The sequence below is a fragment of the Mastigoproctus giganteus genome, chromosome 4 (genome assembly GCF_048544385.1).
Source record: "Mastigoproctus giganteus isolate SK-2022 chromosome 4, ASM4854438v1, whole genome shotgun sequence".
In the NCBI taxonomy this organism is placed as follows: Eukaryota; Metazoa; Arthropoda; class Arachnida; order Uropygi; family Thelyphonidae; genus Mastigoproctus; species Mastigoproctus giganteus.
Window position 1 is genome coordinate 15,190,412 of NC_143578.1, and position 21,541 is coordinate 15,211,952.

General features: G+C 42.0%; 1 protein-coding gene across 1 annotated transcript in view; it reads right to left on the bottom strand.

Moving 5' to 3' along the window:
• Positions 1-18,842: 18,842 nt before the first annotated feature.
• Positions 18,843-21,541, bottom strand: part of LOC150086429 (alpha-1,3-mannosyl-glycoprotein 4-beta-N-acetylglucosaminyltransferase B-like) — a 36,800-nt gene continuing 34,101 nt past the window's right edge. The window contains exons 10-12 of the mRNA XM_090371376.1: positions 19,624-19,817; positions 19,258-19,516; positions 18,843-19,143 (exon numbers count right to left, since the gene is read on the bottom strand). Coding sequence (XP_090227502.1) covers positions 19,090-19,143; positions 19,258-19,516; positions 19,624-19,817 — 507 coding nt within the window. The 3' untranslated portion in view covers positions 18,843-19,089. The remainder of the gene's footprint in view (positions 19,144-19,257; positions 19,517-19,623; positions 19,818-21,541) is intronic.

Consider the following 21,541-nt stretch of genomic DNA (forward strand, 5'->3'; position numbering starts at 1 on the left):
TGTGGTCAAATTGAAGAGTGGAACCATCTGGGAGTTAGCTGTCCACGTTATGAAGATCTCCTGCAGCATCTGGTTGCACATACACAAGGATCCCTCAGGAAATGAACACAAACATCACAGAAGAAAACTGCCAGATTACCAAGTTTGCGAAAGTCCTCATCACAAGACCCTATTGCCAATGCAGAATAGGAACACCCCAAACATCTGATCCTAACCTAACTGGCCAATCGAACTTAACCTGGATAGGATTAAGCGACCGTCGGGCCACCTGACTCGCCAAATGCTTAATACATACTTGAAGAATGTATTAAGGTAATTGCTCTTCCTCGGGGGCCCCGCATAATATTGTTCATAACGTTTGTCTGAGAACAATTTAACCAACGAAAGGTAAAGAAAGGCTGAAATCGGCCTCTACTTCTAAGGAATAGTGGTGCCCTTCTTTTCCTCGGTGGCCCCGCCTCATTTAGTTGTTTCGCTCGTTAAAGATTTCGATGATGGCGCTAGTGGCTGGCCGAGGTCTCGAGTTGAGACTACAGCGCCATCTAGCGATTTTTTTAAAAAAATTCGGATATCTGAACCGGAAGTCGGTATTCCGGAATGGCCAGTCGATAAGCAGAAGACGGAAGTTGAAATTTACGAGAAAGTTTCGGCGAATGAACGGGCGCCGATAAGCGACAAAGGGAGGCGGGTAATTTTGTGTCGTGTGCGGGAAGCGGGAGGACAGGTCGAAATCGTTTAACCTTTCCGTTATGTTCGAACAATGAGATCACGTGACTACTGCGCGAACGCGAAGGAAGTTCGTTATTACGATTAGAGATCGAGGTGACGTGTGCGCTCGCAGAAACCGTGCGCGCGTGTCAATAAGGTGCGTTCTTTTAAGACAGTTGCGGGAGCGGATTTTTTTTTTTTTTTTTTTGCGATCTGCGTGTTGCATTAATCGCCCGCTGTCTCGGGGTGGATCTGAGACGCAAATGTTCCCCTTACGTGACCGGATCGCCCATTAGTGCTCTCAGAAACGAAATGCTGCGGCGTCCGTGGGAGCCATCGGAAGATGGAGGGCATTAAGGGGCTATTTATAGCCGAGCCGTCTCATCCGGGGACGTTTAAAGCGCGCTTTCTCTCTTTTGGCAGGAATCGGACTACGAGGAGCACGTGCGCGAAATTGTTCCGTTTCATTTGGACGCGATGGGAACGCACTCGGCGACCGGCATTACGGGTAACGAAGGGGTCGTTTTGAAAATGGACGAAACGAACAATTCCGAAGCGGGGGGGGAGTGGAAATGAAAAAGCGTCCGTTAAGGAAAGTGCGTTTTCATCGCGTTTATCGGGCACCGTCGAGTGGTTGGTTAAGCTCGAGACGTGCGACATCCGCGCACGAGATTATCAATCGGGCGATGTTTGGGATCTGATCCTGTTCGACTGAGCGATGAAATTCTTTCCCTCTTCCGTTAATTCTTTTTTTTTCTTTCTCTCTCTTGGTAACATAAAAGTTCTCTTTCTTCCCATCACCTCCTTCGCCAATTCCTTCTGTCTGTTTTTTTCTCCATCTCTCTTTCCGAGTGTCCGTCTGTCTGTTGATAGCAAACCAGGTCTTTTTCTCTTTCACTTTTCTCTTTCTTTCGTTCACTTTCTTCAGTCTGTACTTTTCTCTTTCTTTCGTTAATTATTTATATCTGTTTTTCCTCTGTTTCTGTCTGTTTATCTTTTTCTCTTTTCCTTTCCCTTTATTTCTTTCTCTTCTTTTCCTCCTCCGTTTCTCTTTCTTTTTCTCTCTTTATCGTTCTACTTGTACGCGTCGCTCTCTCTATCTCTCTCTCTCTCTCTGTCTTTATGAAAGATTAAGTTCTCTTTTTCGGTTAATTTTTTCTGTCTCTTTCTTTTTCATTCACTAAAATTCGTTCATTTACAACAAAGTGACAGACATTCCGTCTGTCTTTCTTTCTACTTACTGTTTCATCTTTTCTCCCTCTTTCCTTCTCTCTTTCTCTTCCCCTCTCTCATTTTTCCCAGTGTTTCATTCTTTCCTTCTGCCCGTTTACGCGACTTCTACTGCCCCTTTCTTTTCATAACAAAAATTGGTTTTTCTCTTCTTATTTTTCTCTTCTAGTGTTTCTCTCTCTTTTCACTTTCTGTCTCTTCCTATCTCATTCCTTGGCTAATTCTCTCTCTCTGTCTCTCTCTCTCTCTCTCTCTCTCTCTGTATAAGAGAGTCTCTTTCTTTCTTTCTCTCTTTTTTATTTCGTACATCTTTCTTTCCCTTTTTCTTTTTTTCAATCTGTCCCTCCGTCTATTTCCCTTTCTTCCTGTTCTCCTCTCTTGTTTTCCAAAATATGTTTCTTTCTTTCGTTCTTATGCGCCTCCTTCAATCAGTTTTTCTTGATACAATTTTTCTCTTCCTCTTTTTCTTTTGTATATTTTCTCTCTCTTTTTTCTCTTTCTGTCTCTTCCTATCTCATTCCTTGGTTAATTCTTTCTGTTTCTCTCTCTCTTTCTCGCTAAGAGAGTCTCTTTCTTTTTTTTTTCCGTAAATTCTTCCTATCCCTTTTTCTTTCTTTCATTGTCTATCTATTTATATCCCTCTCTCTTTCTCTTCCCTTCAGTCTCTCTTTCTGTCTCTCTCTCTCTCTCTCTCTGTCACTCTCTATTATGTGTTTATTTCCCTTTCTTTCTTTGTCTTCTTCTCTCTCTCTCTCTCGCTCTTTCTGTTTATATATCTCATTCTTTCTTTCTTTCTGTTCGTTTCGCAAACCGAGAGTAATTTAACATTCTGAAAATTGTTGTAAAGTTGAAAGAGGCAGTTGCACAAATACTTTTTACAGCGCAGTGTACATCCCAATTTAGATTCCTTAATCCGGTCGTGGGGTCGTTAAACTCTTCTATTTCTCATTCAGCGGGGAGTTCAAGCGCTAGCGATGTTGGAAAGAACCCCGTTATTGAAAAAGACGAAGAAAGGAAGGGGCCATTAACCCCCCCCCCCAACTGAGACAAGTGCGGAAAATCACCACGAAGAACGCGACTGCAAGAATTGCAGTCGCGTTCTTCGTGGTGATTTTCGCGTTCTTCGTGGTGATTTTCGCGTTCTTCGTGGTGATTTCTGCAACGAAGCAAGAATTCTGGACACTAACAACTGGACCGAAGGAACACTGATATTGCCTTTCCTCAAGAATGTAAATACAAGGACAAAATCAACAAACCCATCCTCACCTACGAATATTGAAAACGGAAATAAATAGCAACTACAGACAATCAAGAAAATACAGGAAAATAGGATTCCAGTTCGGCAAAATAAGAATAATTTACAAGATGATTTGCTATGTTACTATCAAAACGTGCAATGTCTAAACAATAGCAACTATAAAGACACCTATTCCCTTATATTACAAGAAGACTACGACATCTACTTTTTAGTGGAAACATGGCTCACTCAGGATGTTAAGGACAGTGAATTGGTCCCACCGGGCTTTGTTGTTATTCGTAGGGATAGACTGGATAAGAGAGGTGGCGGACTCATGATCGTCTGCCAAAAAGAGATTCCTATCTCAAAAATCAAAGTCTTGGCTAACATTGAAGGAATTTTTCTCCAACTGGGCAGTGGCTCTTATATCTGCTATGTTATGCTTGTCTACCTTCCACCACCTGTAGATAACACTCTTATGACGGAATTTGAGATCACTATCGACCAAATTCTTGATCAACATCTGGGAATAGACCATTTAATTGTTTTAGGGGACTTTAATATGCCACATGCCTATAATGGATGTAATGCCAATCCAACTAATGTCTGGACACTTAAGGGTAGATTTCAAAAAATTTTCATCTCTCTAAATTTGAATCAGATCTGTGAATTTCCAACTAGAAATGAAAACTACTTGGATTTAGTCTTCATCAACTTTCCTTTGGTGGTCTTTAAGCCAACTAATCTTTTCAAATCAGATCACATTCCTGTGGCTTTTTCCATCAAGAAGAGATCAGTTAAAAATACGGATTTAGAACAAAAACAGAAGCTCAATTTCAATAAAGTGAAATGGCCTAATATGAATTATGCATTTAAAAACTGTAATTGGGAATTACTATTAAAAATCAATGATCCTCAAGAAGCACTGGACTGCTTTTACCAAATCATTAATGAAGTAACTAACAATCTTGTTCCATGCTATAGTGTTCCTGATAAAAATTACCCACACTGGTTCTCTAAGGAACTAAAATCCCTACTGGCAAAAAAACGAAAAATGCATAGTAGGTTTAAGACAAATAAAGAAATATGCCTTTACAATAAATATTCCTCCTTAAGAAGACAGGTTAAAACGACATTAAAACAGGACTACAACAAATACCTGTGTTTTGTCGAAAGAAGAGTCTTCGAGGCAAAAGATATGAAGCCTATATTCAGCTATTTCAAAGCAAAAAATCAAAATGCGGCTGTAAACACGCTAGATATTCCCAGTGAATTGTCATCTTTGTCTGAGGCAGACTACCTTGCTAGCAGCTTTGAAGAAATTTACAAAACAGATACAGCAGATGACGGGATGGAAGGTAACGAAAATTTTCCTCTCAACTACATTGATACCCTAACAGTATTTGAAATAAACCAAGCAGAATTATTGAGTACAATCCACAGTATGAAAAAGGATCTCACACGAGGCCCGGACGGTATCCCTACTGTCTTATGGAAAAAATGTGGAACCACACTTGTAAAGCCATTACTTCACTTAATAAAATTGGTATTTGAGAGTGGAATCTATCCAGTTCAACTGAAAAAGGCCATTGTTACCCCTCTTTACAAAAAAGGAGACCCATCCTCACCCAACAATTACAGACCAGTTTGTCAATTGAATACACTCTCAAAGATAATTGAATCCATTGTAATGAAGCAGCTATTTAACTTTATGAAACTTAATTTGTCAGATTACTCTCACGGATTTATCAAGGGTCGTTCCACCTGCACAGATATGATCTCGTTTGTTTCGAACATATCCCAGGCGCTTGACGAAGGAAAACAAGTCGACTCCATCTTCCTTGACTTAAGCAATGCCTTCGACAAGGTAGTCCATCAGAGACTAATCAACAAACTGCATCACTATGGTCTCAGAGGACAAGCACTAAACTAGATTGAAAACTACTTGGAAGGTAGAGAAATGTCCGTGACATTTAAAGGTAAAACCTCATATCCTTTCAGTCCTGAAATTGGTGTCCCACAGGGTTCATCCTTAGGCCCGCTATTATTTCTTATCTACATCAACGACCTGCCAAGCACCCTTGGAGCCTACCAAATCAAGATCAACGTATTTGCAGACGACATAAAAATCTATAAAGCAATTCGCAGTACCAATGACTGCATCATCCTAAACGAAGCTCTTCAACGAGTTATTCAGTGGCTGAAGGAGAACAAAATGGCAGTCAATGAAAACAAGTGTGAGCTGATGAGCTTTGCTAATGCACACAAGAAAAACAAACTTAATTTTTCTTATTGTATCAACAACAAGGCAATCAAAAAAGTTAGTACAGCCAAAAATTTAGGTATCTTTATTAAAGAATCATTTTCCTTTGATGTCCATGTCTCTAACATTGTAAAGGCAGCTAGCAAAAAACTAGGTTTCCTGAAAAGAATTAACCGAGACTTCAATCAGTTGGCACTTTTCATCTTTCTTTACAAAATCTATGTTAGGCCAGCCCTAGAATTTGCCTCACAGGTCTGGTCCCCACATGTTGCGTACCAAAAATTAGAAATTGAAAATATTCAAAGGAGAGCAATCCAGTACGTTTGCTTTAAAAGTGGCCTTGAATACTATGAGAAATCCTACCAAGAGTGGTGTGTATTCTTTGGACTCGAAACGCTGGAAAAAAGAAGAGATAAAGCCGATTTACTCCTTCTTAACCAACTATTAAATGGTACCCTGAATTGCCCTCATCTCGTCTCACAAATAAATTTCAACGCTCCGACAAGAGCGCTAAGAAACCATCCACTGCTGAAACCATCCTATGCGAGAACAAATTATGGATACTACAACTTCTACAACAGGACTGCAAGATCAATGAACAAAGCAAATATTGAGATATTTGGTACCCCCGGACACTTCAAGAGGCAACTGAAATTGCTAACCTCATCCGGTACCTGACTTAAAATTGACTCTTCTTTTAAGTTCTAAGACTCTGATTGTGTGTGAAGAAATACCAGTGCTCTGCCTGTTCACTTAAATAGGACGGATGAGTCCTTTTATTTATTTAGTTTATTTTATCTGTACATATACTTTTTTCTTTACTTTGGGAAATGTATACTCCAAGCTTTTTGAAGCTATGTAATAATTCTTTGTAGCTGCACCCTCAGGCACGTTGTTTGCTGTTTTGTAGCTGTTAATAATAATAATAATAATAACTCATTTGTCCGAAACAAAAAGCGAAATCCGAATCCTCCGCTCGTGCACTGAAAGAGGGTGTTCGCTCATTGTCCCGACGTTTATCTGCGCACTGCCAGTGAGTTTCGCTCCGTGAGGTCGGCTTAAAGAAAAAAAAAGAAACCTCCTCGGGGGGATTGTTCCCCCCCCCCCGACGAAACCAGCGTTTAGAGGAATGCGGATTTTGTCTCTTTTTCCACTTTATGTCCATTCGCCCGCCAATTATGCTCCGGCCCTGTAAAATCCCACGGCGGCTGTCACTTATGAAAAAGGTCACTTCCACACGTTGCCGATAGATGGCGCTGCAGCACCAAGGACTGCGTGCGAAGCTGGGAACCAGGCTACGTCTCGAAGAATTTATAACGGAGGCAATTTCGAATCCCTTAAGGGATCGGGGCATATCTTTAAGCCCCCCCTCCGACTATGGGAAACGTACTTAGCACGAGACGCCTGTCAAAGAGGTTTCTTAAGATTTCAAAATCCTTAAAGATCCTCCTTTCTTCCCCCCCTCCCAGATGACACAAAGCTGGCGGGAGAGTGGGAGGAGGGGGAATTCGGGATTATGTCGTCTGTTTACAGCGAAGGAGGGACGGCTCCATCTCTTTTTGGTGGGGGTTGGCAGACTGAAGAAGAGACGGGAAAGCGGAGGCGCGGGGATTACGAGCAGCGCAGACGCCTAATCAAAACAAATTGCGGCGAGGATGAACGATGGAGTTTCCGAAGTACCGGAAAAAGTGCGATTAATCTAACGGGGGGGGCGTCACGTCATTCCTCCTAATTAGATAATGCGCAAACACCCATTCATCATCGGGGCTTTCTTTAAGAATACACGGGTCACTGTTGACCCCTCCCCTCCCCTCCTCTAAACCCTTTCACTTCGGTGGTTTAAAGGACAGCGTGAAGATTGTGTTTTAAATTGCGAGGTGGGTTCCCCAGAAACCCGTCCGAGGTGGGCCCCTTTCGATGACTTAATACATAAGAAATGGAAATTTACGAATGGCAGTCAAGACAGAATAGCCTTTTCCCACGCTAGGGCCCACTTTAATCGAAAGAAAGCTGCTGCAATCCAAGTAAATCTTAACCGCACTCTGAGGAAAGGAAAGCCATTCTATGCTGCCCCACATGGTGGATCTAATCATATGCCTGACCCTCAAGAATGGCTGAAATACATCGCCAGATTTTCAAATACAACCATAGTCCCATCTACAGTTGTCCAGCCTGACTATGAAAACCCTTCAGATGTCCTAGGGACTATTCAGATTACGAAACAGGAGCTCATACGTGCCATCAATTCCCTTCCCACAACAGCCACTGTTGGGGAGGATGGAATTCCGCAATTTATGATCAAATGCTTGAGCACATTCATCATAAACCCTCTTCTCTCGATCTACAACAGATGCCTCACTGAGCATTATTTCCCACCTTAGTGGAATAAGTACAGAGTATACCCCCTCCCTAAAAACAAATTTGCCACAAACATCAGCCAGTTCAGACCCATATCAGTTGCTTCTTGTCTGTTAAAAACTCTTGAAAAGGCTTTGCTACCCACAACCACTCACCAAATCCTCCAGACGAAACCATCCGAAATCCACTATGCCATCGCAGGAAAATCATCAGTCACTAACTTGGCAGCCACCACAGAACGCATCCTCTCAGCATTCGAACAAAGAACTGAGCTAGCAACCACATATCTCGACATACGCGCAGCCTTTGATGCCGTGTCGATCCCGGCCTTGCTCCTCCTACTTAAGGAGAAATTTCACATTCGAGGTGATATGCTGTGCTTTTTGGAATCTCATCTCTGTCACAGAATACTTATTCTTCATCGGCAACAACACACCCTATCCTGCGATATTACTGCTGGAGTGCCGCGGGGGGAGTGTCCTGTTCACAGCTATCATCGTGCCCATTATTGTCTCAATGAATGTTCTCCTATGCTATGCCGATGACCTTAAACTGCTGACTCAAATTAACACTGGCGACAATCCCGTTCAGCTCAGCAACAAGATCAATTCTCAACTTGAGGATCTGGAATTGTACCTGGCAAACTTCAATCTAAAAATCAACCCGACAGTACTCAACGTTTCACTCGCAGGGGGACGAATACCAAACGTACCCTCGCACACACACCTTGGCGTTCTGTTTGACCAAAAGATGTCCTTTGTCAACCAGATCAACAAAATCGGTACCAAATTCTCTCGTCTACGGTGGATCTCAAAGCAGCAGCTGCTACATGTCCGACATCCTGTCACTGTTAAAAAGTTCATCACCTCCACCGTTTACCCCGCCATTCTCTATGGTGCAGAAATATGGGCCTCTGCTGCACCTACAAACCTCAAGCGGGTGTACACCGCTGAATACTGGTTACTGAAATGGGCCAATAACAAGCTTCGGCTACCTCCCGCTACCACAACCACCATGATGGCACGAGCACTCGACATCCCGAGGATGAAGTTCCTGATCGTGGAAAAGAGGCTGGTCTTCACAGCCAAACTCATCACGGGCCAGATATCATCTCCAAATATTTGGAACGCTTGCTCTTGGAGGATTCCACAGCCAAGCCTAAGGTCGGTACCAGCACTCGTGGCTCACCACAACAGGCTTGTACTCACCGAAAGATTTCTGCCCAAGCAGATGCTCCCCCCCCCCTCAACCGTGTGGACGCCGACATCGACAGCATAATAAGTAAGAAGAAGGACAGACACGACTTTATCAAAGCCCTTGAACCCTGATATATTGCCAAGTTGTATTTGTTTCTGTATTTATGTCTAGCTCTGCGTTTTTATGCTATGTTTGTATTTATTTTGCTTTTGTGATCGGTATTTTGTAGCCTTTTGAATTTGTAAACTGTATTTTGTAGGATTTTGTATTTGTTCGCTGTACTTATCTTTTCTCTAACTGCTATATGTGACCAACAATCTTAAGTTATAGGCGCATTTTGGCCATAGCAGCCCTTGCGCCATTAAACCCCACTTCAACAACAACAACAGCTATATGTGAACCCCTGGCGCTTGTCGCCGTGATGAGATATTGTGCTGTAACTCTACTTCACAAAGATTTATTTAATCGCTGCACGGTTTAATGTCCAGACGAGAAACAAAAGACTTTTTCTTAAGAAGCGCGCTTTGCACATTTCAGGAGGACTTCGGAATGGAAGCAACCCTCGTGAATGTTCGTCCGCTGGACCGAAACGGCGACTGGGCATCGTTCGTTGCGGTCTCATGTCGGATTCCTCCCGCTGCTCACTGTGTGATGAACGCCAGATGGAGCGGTCCTGGAAGGAGAGGACTGAGTGTTGCCCGTGCAGGCCCTCCAACCACACTTCATGCAACGAACCCAATCATCACTACGTCACACGCAATGGGGGGAAATGATGCGGCGCACCTTCTTCACTCTCTCTCTTCTTTTGTCTTCCCTTCTCTTTCTTTCTTACTCTCCCTTCTTCCCTCTCTTTATTTCCTCTTAATTTTTTCCTCCTCTTTCTTTTATTTTCTCTCTCTTTCATCCAATTCTCCGTCTGCTTCAGTTTCTTCCTTTCTCACTTTCCCTTTCTTTCTCTCCCTTGTTTTCTTCTCTCTATATGTTTCCCACTCTCTCTCTCTTTCTTCCATCTCTCTTTGCACTCTCTCCTTTATTTCTTTCTTTCTTTTCTTCCTTTCTCTCTCTCTCTTTTCTCTTTTCCTTCTTTCTTTCTTTTTTTCTTCCTTTCTTTCTCTCTCTCTCTCTCTCTCTCTCTCTCTCTCTCTCTCTCTCTCTCTCTATCGTCCGTTTCTCTCCTTTTCTGGTTCTTCCTCTCTCTCCTTCCTCTTTCTTCCTCTTTCTCCACATCTCCCTTCCTTTGTTTCCCTTCCTCTCTTTCTATTTTCCCTCGCTCGCCTTTCTCTTTCTTTCCTTCTTCCTCCTTCTCTCTCTCTCTCACCTGTTTTTCTCTTTCTTTCTTCCCACTATCTTTTTCACACTCTTTTCTCTCTTCCTCTTTCCGTCGCTCTTTCTTTCTTTGTCTTTTTCTTTCTTCCCTCTATGTTTCTTGCACTGTCCTCTTTGTCTTTCGTCCCCTTTTCATCTCTTTCTTTCTGTCACTTTCTCTTTATTTCTTTCTTGCTTGCTTTCGTCTATACCTTTTTCACCCTTTCTCTCTCTCTCTCTCTCACGCCTTCTCTGGTCTCTCTTTCTATCACTCACCCTTTCTTTCTCCTTTCTCTCTTTCCCCATTTGTTCTCTTTCTCTTTCTTTCCGTCAGTCTTTCTTTATTGCTTTTCTTCTCTCTCTCTTTTTTTCTCTTTTCCTTCTTTCTCTGTTTCTTTCTTTCTGTCATCCTTTCATTTTCTCTCTCCCTCTATCATATGTTTTCTTCCTTGTCTGGTTCTTCCTCTCTTTCTCTTTTTCCCTCTGTCTCTATTCTCTTTCTCTCATTCTCCTTTTCTGTTTCTTTCTTCCCGCTATCTTTCAACAGTCTCCTTTCTCTCTTTCTGTCTCTTTCGTTCTTTCTTTCTTTCTTTCTGTCGCTCACCTTTTCTTTTTCTCTCTTTCTTTTTTCCCTCCATCTGCGTCTCTCTCTCCCTTTCTTTCTCCTTTCTGTCACTGTCCCTTTATTTCTCTTTCTGTCTCTTTCTCTTTATCTTTTCGTTCTCTCATTTCTCTCTTTATCTCTTTCTTTCTTTCCTTCTGTTATTCTTCCTTTCTCTCTCTCTTTATTCCTTTTCTTCTCTCTCTCTCTCTGGTATGTTTCCTTCCTTCTCTGATTCTCCCTCTCTTTCTTCCCATCTCTCTTCCTTTGCTTCCTTCCCTCCCTCTCTTTTTCCTTCTCTCTTTCGTACACTTTTCTAACAAAGCATTCCATTTCGAGTTCAATGCTCGAGGGGGGGTCTTCGCTTCACCAGAGGAAACGATTCTCCGTCCGAAACGGTTTTATGCGAAATGTCAGCGTGTGCTCATTTCTAATTGAAGGGTTGCTAATATTTTGTGCGGTCAGTGTACTCTGCGACCGGGGATTCATGGGTAATTCCGGATTTTTTTAGCGCGGGACGTGATTAATTAATAAGTTGGGAGAAGTTTACAAAGTGCGTTTGGTGGGAGAATGCAAATTAATCGTCGACGTGATAGAACGAAGGGATTGCGTCGCTCGTGCCTCGAGGACAAAATAATCGCGAAATTGGCGCGCGCTATCGCATCCATTAATCTTTCTCGCGTTCGGTTTCGCGTGGACGTGCGTGGCGTGGCAGGAAAGTGACACGACAGCCCTTGTCGCTTTTCAAACAATACCTGTCCGAGCACGCGAGATATGTCCGCGCGCAACATTGACGTCCCCGAATCGTAATTTTGTTTCGCCGTAGGAAATTACGACTCCTTCGCGGCAGCGGACTCGTCGACTTCCCCAAACTGAAACGCCGCCTCTTTTGCACTGCGACAAACGTGATGTCTCCATCCGTCGTTGTAATTATCGTACTGCGCTTGCCAAGCAGCAAAGCATCCCTCGGGCTGAAATTTAGGACATTAGCTAACGAGCCCTCGTTCGTCGGTGGACAGCGCAAATTGCGGTAACCCTGACGAATGCGGGTCGGTCGCCCGCTTAATATGAACGTGGAACGCATCCCATTGGACAGACAATCCCCACGCACTTCTAAATCTCTGGCATTCCCAGTGAACACCCACAACGTAAGCAACGCGGAAATGGGGGGACCCCTGGTGCCGCTAGATATCAACACACTTTAGGTGGCAGCACTGTTCATACAGGCGACACACCCAATGGGAAATGCAATCTGGAATCGCCGATAGTAAAGGTCACCGAGATTTGAAATGATCAGATGTCGTTCCATTGATTATTACGATCACATTTAATTTGATCGAAATGATTTGGTAGGATCAAATGTTGTTCAGTTGGTTGGTACGGTCAGATCTGGTCTGATCAGAATTTATTTGGCTGGATCAGATTTGATTTAGTAAGATCAGGTGTGATTTGATCAGAGTTGATTTATTACGACGAGATTTGATTTTGATTAGAGTTGATTTAGTAGGATCAGATTTGATTTCGTCAGATATAATTTAGCAGGATCAGATTTCATTTTGTAAGATCAGATGATTTGTTCACAGTTGATTAAGTAACATGAGATTGCATTTAATCAGAGTTGATTAATATGATCGGTTTTCATTTGACCAGTGTTCTTTTAGTAGGATCAGATTTGAATTGATCTGATTTGATTTTAGAGTTAATTTAGAAGGATTAGAGTTAATTTAATAGGATCATATTTTATTTTATAACAGTTGGTTTAGTAAGATCAGATTTTAATTGATCTGATTTGATTTTGTTTAGAGCTGATTTAGTAGGATCAGATTTCATTTGATCAGAGTTGATATGAGGATGATCAGATTTGATTTGGGCAGATTTAATTTGATCAGAGTTGATTTATTAGGATCTTATTCAATCTAATCAAAGCTCATTTAGTAGAATCAGAATATGATTTTGATCAGATTTGATCTTACACGATTTTGGTCAGATTTGATTTAGCAGGATCACATTTGATTTGATCAAAGTTGATTTAGTTGTACCAGATGTAGGACAATATGTTGCAACACTGGGAATTTCATGATATATCACTAGAAAAAAAAATGAACATCCTTCTAAACTTTTTCCTACTCGTGTACTATCTTTCTTATCTGAACCTTGTAAATAACACTTAAAATCAATTTAAAGATGTAATTTTGAAGATTTCGTATTCTACATAGTGGTCTTAAGAAAGTTCCCATAATTTGAGGGCCCCTGTTGCCCTAAGGAAGAGAGGGAGGATTGCATTATAACTTACTTCAAATTATACATAGGAAACTTGCGGAGGAAAAAAAAAAACAGTACCAAAATTCGCCACCAGGAGGAATAGAAATAGTTTTTCCACGAATCAAAACTACCTTCCTCTGGTGTTCAATTCTCGAACTATTTTTCCTGTTAAAAAGTGCCTTCCTTCTGCAATCTGTTCCTTCTCCCGGTCAGCATATTGGAACTTTAATTTTTCTCCTCCTGTACATCTGTAAAACACGTGTCCTTATTCTTTTGCTCGTGCCGGAAAATATGCGCTTTATACATGTGGTCGGTTGTTATCACCCTTGAATTCTACAACCGACGAAAGATTTCCAGAATAGCAAGGGTCGAGGGGGGAGGGGGAGGGGGAGGCTTATTTCTTTCGACCTTTTCATTGATACGGGTCCGATCAATCCCGTGATGTTTACATAACTCCATCTTCGTTCGAACTGAAGAACGCGAGTTTAGCATTGAGCAGTTGCTTCCGGTGATGGAATATCACCGCGGAGTACTTATGTGATAAGACGCTGCACGCGCATCATTTCGCGTTGAATAAAACATGTTAAGCAAATTCGGCTCGCTCCCAGGTAAAGAGGAGAACTACAATTTTCTACGCAAGTGTGTGTGTGTGTGCGTGTGCGCGTCATGAAAGTTGTCATTTGTGTATTACAATTACACCGAAAAGTTTCCACGAACATAATGCCCTTTTTTTAAAACACATAGACACATTGGCATGTGTAAAGGACCTATTAGTTTCAATATGTCCGTCCGCATGTAATAACTTGACTTATGTATTACAATTATCAATTATGTATTACAATTATTCCGAAATGTTTCCACGAATTACATATAATTCCCTTTTTTAAAACTTTTTAGACACATTCGCGTGTGTAAAGGGCCAATTAGTTTCAGCATGTCCGTCCGCATGTAATAACTCGACTTCCATTGAATGGATTTTCTTTATATTTGTTTCTTTGGTTTAGGAACTGCGTATATTAAAATGGTTGCTTTATAAAAAACGTGTTTTGTTATTATTATTATTAATAATAATAACTACTTTATTATATAATTTTTATTAACTGACGTGTTCTCTTAAATGTCACAGTACTAGTTCCCCCCTGTCCAAATCAGGGTTGCAGCCAAATCCTCGTTAGGGTAATCAATGATCAGGAGACTTAGATCGCGACCACAGTATATTAGAGATTGATCTGGACAGTCCACTGATCTAGGTCTTGTAGATGGTGTTTCTCTTATTAAATACAATACCTTACCAAAATATTAGAAATATCTCATATTAATAAGGTTCACCTTTAGCTAGATCAATGTGGTACCACATTCATGGAACATCACTACCATATTCCCATGTGGATATGTTTTTGTAAGGGGCGGTTCCTAGAAGGTCACTTCACCTTCGCCTCGTATCTCTGTGAAGAACAGTACCACTGTAAAAGGGCCAAATGTGCCAGCAGTGTAGGTTTGTGTGCATTGTGTGTTCTGGCCACTTGGGTACCCATCAGTCACCTAGAGAGATGATTCTGGGTATCCACACGGGAAAGTGAGCCAGTCTCACTAAAGTTAGTACCATCTCAGTTCGCCACTCTGTCCCACCCGATGTTGCCAAAAGGTGGGCCTTTTCTCTGGAAGGGAGACGTGGTAGTGATGCTCCCTTTTTGCTCGAGAATGATCAATAGATCGCCATATTTGTTGGTTGTTGGTTCCATTCGCTGCGGGTGAATCTTTTATACGGCATGCGCACCACGTGACCCACAGGTCACGACTATTTGATTTGCCTACGACGGAAGACGCGTAGATATCTGATATTTGGAAACGTAGCTCAGTTAGTCGGTCTTACGTGAGGGTTGCATGATTTTTTTTTTTTTTTTCAGGTGACTGGGGTTTTTCATCCAAGCAATAGGCAAATCGACCAGAACCCTACAGTTACTACTGTGATATGTGGATTATCCAATAAATTGGCAGGGTAGTGTATTTAAGATGTTTACTTGCTCTTCTCTTCTTTTAACATTAAAGACGAAACTGCAACTCCTCTCGAGGAGTCGCTAGTGGACGAACCCACCGCTTGGCAGGTACACTGGACAATGGACTCTTCCAGCAAGACAAATGTGCCTCTCCACAGAGCCGTGGTGACTAGAACATGGTTCGAAGAGCATTCCACAGATTTTATCACCATGGAATGGTCTCACCGTTCACCGGACATGAACCCTGTGGGGCATCTTTAGGATGCTGTGGAAAGGTTCATTCCAGAATTATGGACAGCAGTGCAGCAAGCATGGATGGAAATACCTTTGGAACGCTTTCGTTCACTAGTGGACTCAATTCCTCGCTTGTGACTGCCCTTATCCGGACGAAAGGTGAGTCTACCCGTTACTAGGTAGGTATCCCATGATTTCTGTCTGCTCAGTGTATATAGGCATGGCTAATTTGCATAATGTGCGGCTCTGTAAGGTGGTAGATCGCTTTATATTGAATACTCGAATTTGCATGCCAGGATGCCTTTTATATACCCTCCTGTGACACTGTTCACAATAAAATATTCAACAAAAAACAAAGTTTTGTTAATTTTGCCCAGCAGTTATTCTTTTAAATAAATTTTATGATATTGCGTTAGGTGGCGCTGACTACTTTAAAAATTTATTCTGATGGTCTCTTAGGAAATTTTGGCTTTGATTTTATATCTCTCGGTCAAGTTGTCTTGCTGAACAAGCGAGATCGCCTTTCTCGATTATTCGGTTTTCTCAGCACAAATCAGCCTTAAAACACACGCAAGATGTGTTTTGAGAAAAAATCTGACTTGGTTTGATGAGGTGCGTAGTCTCAATTAAACTCCATCCTTTGGCCTGATGACACAGGATGCAGATGATCCAGAAACGTTGCTTGTAACAGTGTAGAAAATTATTCTTTACTTTGGTCAAATGTTAAAAGTGGAGTTCCCCGAGGTTCAATTCTTGGACTTTTTTTTTTCTGTATTTGCAGATGATATAAAGATTGGAAGAGTGGTTAATGATCAGTACCATGCAGCACTCCTTCAGGAGTAGGATACATTTCAAATGGTCAGAAATGGACCTGATTGTACTCCATACCAATGAAGCACAATCAGTCCTTTGTTTCCTTTTCAGTGGATACCTCTACTTCAATCCAAAGCAGACTGTTGAGCCTAATGTATTTTGTTTTAAGCGCCAAGGCCGCTAAGGCTGTGAGACGTCAGTGTAATCTGTTTGTGTTCTGTGGTCAACTTGTCTGTTCTGCTCGAAGAAAAATCCGAGTTTCCGAGATTAAAAAAAGTGTGTTACCCTCGCCTGAAACCGACTAACCGAGCTATGTTGTGAAAGCCCACAATTCCTGGCGTCATCGATGGAATTCAAACCCAGTTCTTTTTTACCCAGTCTGGGGGGGGGACCGTGATTATACTAACTGACCTACGAGGGCATCAATTAGGCAATTCCAAGTGTGGCGAGCACTTCAATCGATCGGAATCGCTGATATTCTCAGAAATCTCAATTACTGTTCAACACTGAAGAAGGTTTTATAATACCAAAATCGAAACGTCTGCGATTTCTTAGTACGTTTACATCAGAATATATTGGTTCGCTCAACGTAGATGTCTTCCCACTTTTAACTTATAAATGCAGCCCGACCCCTACACGATGACCCCTTAAAGGATGAAATCTAGGCGAAATGGCAAACATTGTGAAAAATGGAGATCTCTGAGAATATCACCTCTACTCTGCAACCGAGGGTGCCTTAAAATAAACAAATACTTTGCAGGCACCCATTCCGAAGTTTTTTCCTGAGAACGCGAAACACAATATCGCGACCGGGTGGCAAAATACGAAGTGACGGTCCCAACGAGAATTGATGTTGCAGTAACACGTTGGATGCAGCAAATACCCATCTCCTTGAAGTAACACAATCAGGCTCAAGGAACATCAATCCTCATTCTTCTACAGTAACACGACACCACGTGGATTGATTTGTCACGTGATCTCGGCTGGTAACTTCTGCTCTTTTAGTCTGTGTTCCTTAAGGTAATTGACCCAGGGATGGGTAAAATGCAAATCCAATTACCTGCTCGCTCTTGATCAAGCAACGCTTTATTTAAATATTCAGCAAAAAGAAACATTGGCAATTCTTTCCTATTACAATGCATTCCATTAATGTTTCCATGGTAACCTTACCATAGTTTTACATCTGTTGATTTGTTTCTAAACAAACATTTAATTTAGCGTCCATATTACTTGGTTCAAAAAAGGAAGTTGGTAACTATAGTCCGGTCATTATGACTTCGGTGATAGGGTAAATCATGGAGGAAATGATTAAGAGTGTAATTTAATTTTGTAAAGGAAATTCTTGCCTAACCTGATGACCTGATAACTTCTGACAGTGCCAATCATGAGTTGGATTTAAGATACAACTTTGACATTGTTTGTTTCCACTTTAGCAAAACATTTGAGTCTATCTAGCGCAAGACTTTATTAATATACTCGTAAGCTGTAACTTATTGAGATCACTGGTAAGATACTTAGATGGATTATTGGATAGCTACAAGGGAAGGCAATAGGTAATAGGCCGATGTCAGTAAATCAATGACTTCGACAGGGGGCGGATTATTGGTCTTCGAGAGGCTGGATGGTCGCTTCGTAGTGCAGTGGAACGTGTGGATCGTGACAATACTACAGAGCACAGGTGTTGACAACAGTGGCTGTTGGAAGGTACGAATGCTCATCGAACTGGTAGTGCAGATTGACGGAGAACTACGGAACCGGGAGGATCGTCTTATCCAACGAGCTGTGATATCAGCTGGCTGTCACCCCTTCACCTGTGGAGCCATTGCACGCCGATTGGGCAGACAGTGTTAGTTGAGGTCCTGCTCCCCGTGCCAGGGATGGAACTAGGTAGCAGCCATCTAGGTGATCGATGTTTCTCCGGTGTCTAGGAGGCCAAACACCACTACAACATACAGTAACACAGCACAATCCACACAAACAACACTCGATTCACATATTGCCTATTGTACCAAGTCTGTATCTTCATGGTGTATACGGTGCAGTTGATGTGATGGTCCTGGTACCACCTTCATAAACTCACATTCTATATCCTTCTACTCACCCACCGTTGCCCATCGTCAACAGCAAATGATGCCGCGCACGTTCACCTTGGCTACAGAATGGTATCAAGTGGTCTTCAGAGATTAATCCCGCTTCTGATTGCAATGCAATGAACGCCTTACTGCCCCGCTGGTGTTATGGTTCTGGGAGCGATCAGTCTCGTGGGTAGCACAGTTGGACAGTAGCACAGTTTTATATCGCATGGTAGAAAGCTTGATGCTGTTATTGAAGTACCCTATTTCGTGAAAAGAATGTGTTCCTGATAAACTCAGTGTATAAATATTGAACTTTATGGTATAGTTCAATTGGAAGATGGACATGAACTAGTTGATTTTTTTTTTTTTTTTTTTTTTTTTGATTTGGTAGTTGTTGGCGCATCGGCTTCTGTGGCCATATTACACCTCCCAAGGTTTTTGCAGTACTTTGATCCAAGCCCGAGGCGGGAATCGAACCCGCGACCTTTGGGTTGCCAGGCAGGTACTTTACCCACTCGGCTAGCCCGGAACTAGTTGAACTAAATCAACGGACAGACAAAAATTATTATTCATATTTTAATAATATTCATCATTTACATATCGCAGTTTTCTGACTGTATAAACTGTACATCTCCAGATGGCGCCACGTGTGTGCCTGCTCACCTTGAAGATAAAACAGGTCACCGATTGTCTCCTCTGAAAGAAAGGCAAACGTTTTGCTGGTCTCAGTGAAGACCAAATTGTGTGTGTGCTGCTGGGATGAAAGCACTTCGAAATAGTGGAGAACCCAACGAATCCACAAGCTATCGCTACCTGCCGCTAGATGTCCCCACTGGCGTAACGTCACGGGATTCGATGTAAATCTAAGGAGGAAAATGTCATTCAAAGTGAGTCAAAGACAGAAAGGAGCTTTCTTAATTGTTTAAAGATGCACAAGCGAGAATATACGAAGTACCTTTGATTTCCTTAGTACTAACCTGACTAAGCACACACCATTTGTCACTGTCCTGGTGAACGCGTAGTCTGAGGGTTCGGATTGGCCCGACTGCATGGTGGATTTTGCCCTCTGCCACTCCGGTCTCGTCAATGAACTGTCCAACCACTAGGAATCCTTCCGTAGACGGCACGTAAGGAACAAAATTGGTAAGGTTGTGAGGGTATGCTGGTAGGACATCTACCGTCGTGTTGAAAAACTTACTGTCTGGCAGGTCGCTGCTTGCACTCCGGAAGTAAAACCTGAAAATAAATACCAGAATGGTACGATAGTATATTACATATTGCAGTTTTTAAAATAGTGAAATCACTCCAGGATAACAGGAACCGGATTCAACAGATGGTGTTACCTCTCTATTTGAATGGCAGGAGTGAAGTTGAACGTTACGGTATCATCTTTGTGAGGTGGATATCCCCAGAAGAAAGTCTCTCCGGTGTAAGCCCTCTCTATACTATGTCCACCGTAAGCCATCATCGTGGACTGGACCTCTGCTATTGGGTTACGATGGGGAAGGTACAGGAAATACTTGCCAAAGTGCTTGTCCTGAGAAAATAACCAGCACGAGATATTTTAGAGGAATATAAAATATTGAGTTCATCAGATTATACAGTCACTAGTCAAAAAATTAGAAATCTTTTCAATTGGCATCAACGGATAAATAAAAGTATGAAAGTGTGGCAAGGACTTCGTGAAACCATGCATACAGACTGTTGTGTCCACCACTCAAGTGGCTGGGATGATACGATCCAGTGGGGGGTATACTATATTGGTACGGACAGGGTCAGCTCATACTATTAGAATGCCGTGTTATCTCCAATGAATATCGTTTCTGAATGGTTCGAGGAACATTCCCAACACGTCAACATCTATCCTGGCCACCTAATTCTCCAGATCTTATAAATTCAGAATATCCAGATATAGTTTGAAAGGACAGTTCGGCTTCGCAGTTCTCTACCGACCACAATACGCATAGCAGTCAAGAAATATCGGGATGGAAGGATAGTCAAATCTGAAACTTGACTTGCTCAGACACCAAGCGAAATCCATGTCCCGGTCACCTTTTATCCAAATTACAGCCAGTATGGCTGTAATTCGGACGAAACGTCATCCTACTAGATATTGAATAAGGGTTTCCAAATTTTTAGGTCAAACGAACTAGCTCTGTTTTCTCCATATTCTACTTTTGTCATCTGCAATAGCAATTGGACTAATGATTCCTGTCCTGATTGTTGTTTTATGGTTTTAGGAGCATCAGCGACTAGGGCCATATTGCTCCTTGTGTATTGTCTGTAAATTGCAAGTGTTCTATGGTCGATTTTTTGTTTGCTGGAAGAAAATCTCAAGTTTTCGGGAGGAAAAACCATTCCACCATTTCCTGTGACCGATTAATTCGGCCAGGTTTTGAAAAAGGTCTATAAAAATTCCTAACATCATCAACAGAACTCGAACTCATGTCTTTTCCGCCCGGTGTAGGGAGGACAGCGATTCTACCAAATGTGCTACCACGAGAGAATTCCTGTCCTGGTTGTTGTTATTGCGATTTTGGAGCATCAGCGACTAAGGTCATATTGCTTCTTGGAAATTGTCTGTAAATTGCGTGTGTTCTGTGGTCGATTTTCTGTTTTCTAGAAGAAAAACCCAAGTTTCGATAGGAGAAACCATGCTACCTTCTCCTGAGACTGATTAACTCGGCCACGTTGTGAAAAAGGCTCATAAAAACTCGAACTCAACTCTTTTCCACTACGGGAGGACGGCGATCGTACCAACTGTGCTACCCACTAGGGTTGTGCTGTGGGTGTTTTACTAAATGTAGCCCAGACAGGACAATGTTCAATACATTTTGAACCGCACCATGGTCCTCGATTTTACCGAGATACCACTTGGGTGTAATCGCAAAATACCACCTTACACTCGTGATACGTGACACGAACTGTGGCTATACATTTCACTTGCATGCCGGGAGTGGATACAGTTGCCTAGCAACAAACGAAAGGTGATGAGAATATGGAAGCAAGAGCACGTTGAATTGAAGGATACTTCAAATACCACAACTCTTTTGAGATGTAGCATTCAAATGTTACTGCTGGAACTGATCCTCCAAGGTGACCAAACAGGACAAAAATCTAAAGTTACTTGAATCTCGTATAAAATTTACGTGCTACAATGTTGTAATCCATATTTAGTTTCTTAAAATTAACATGGCGCAAGTTGGGAGACATTTTAAGTAATCAATATATTTCCAATTTTATGTATAAATATTTATTCAA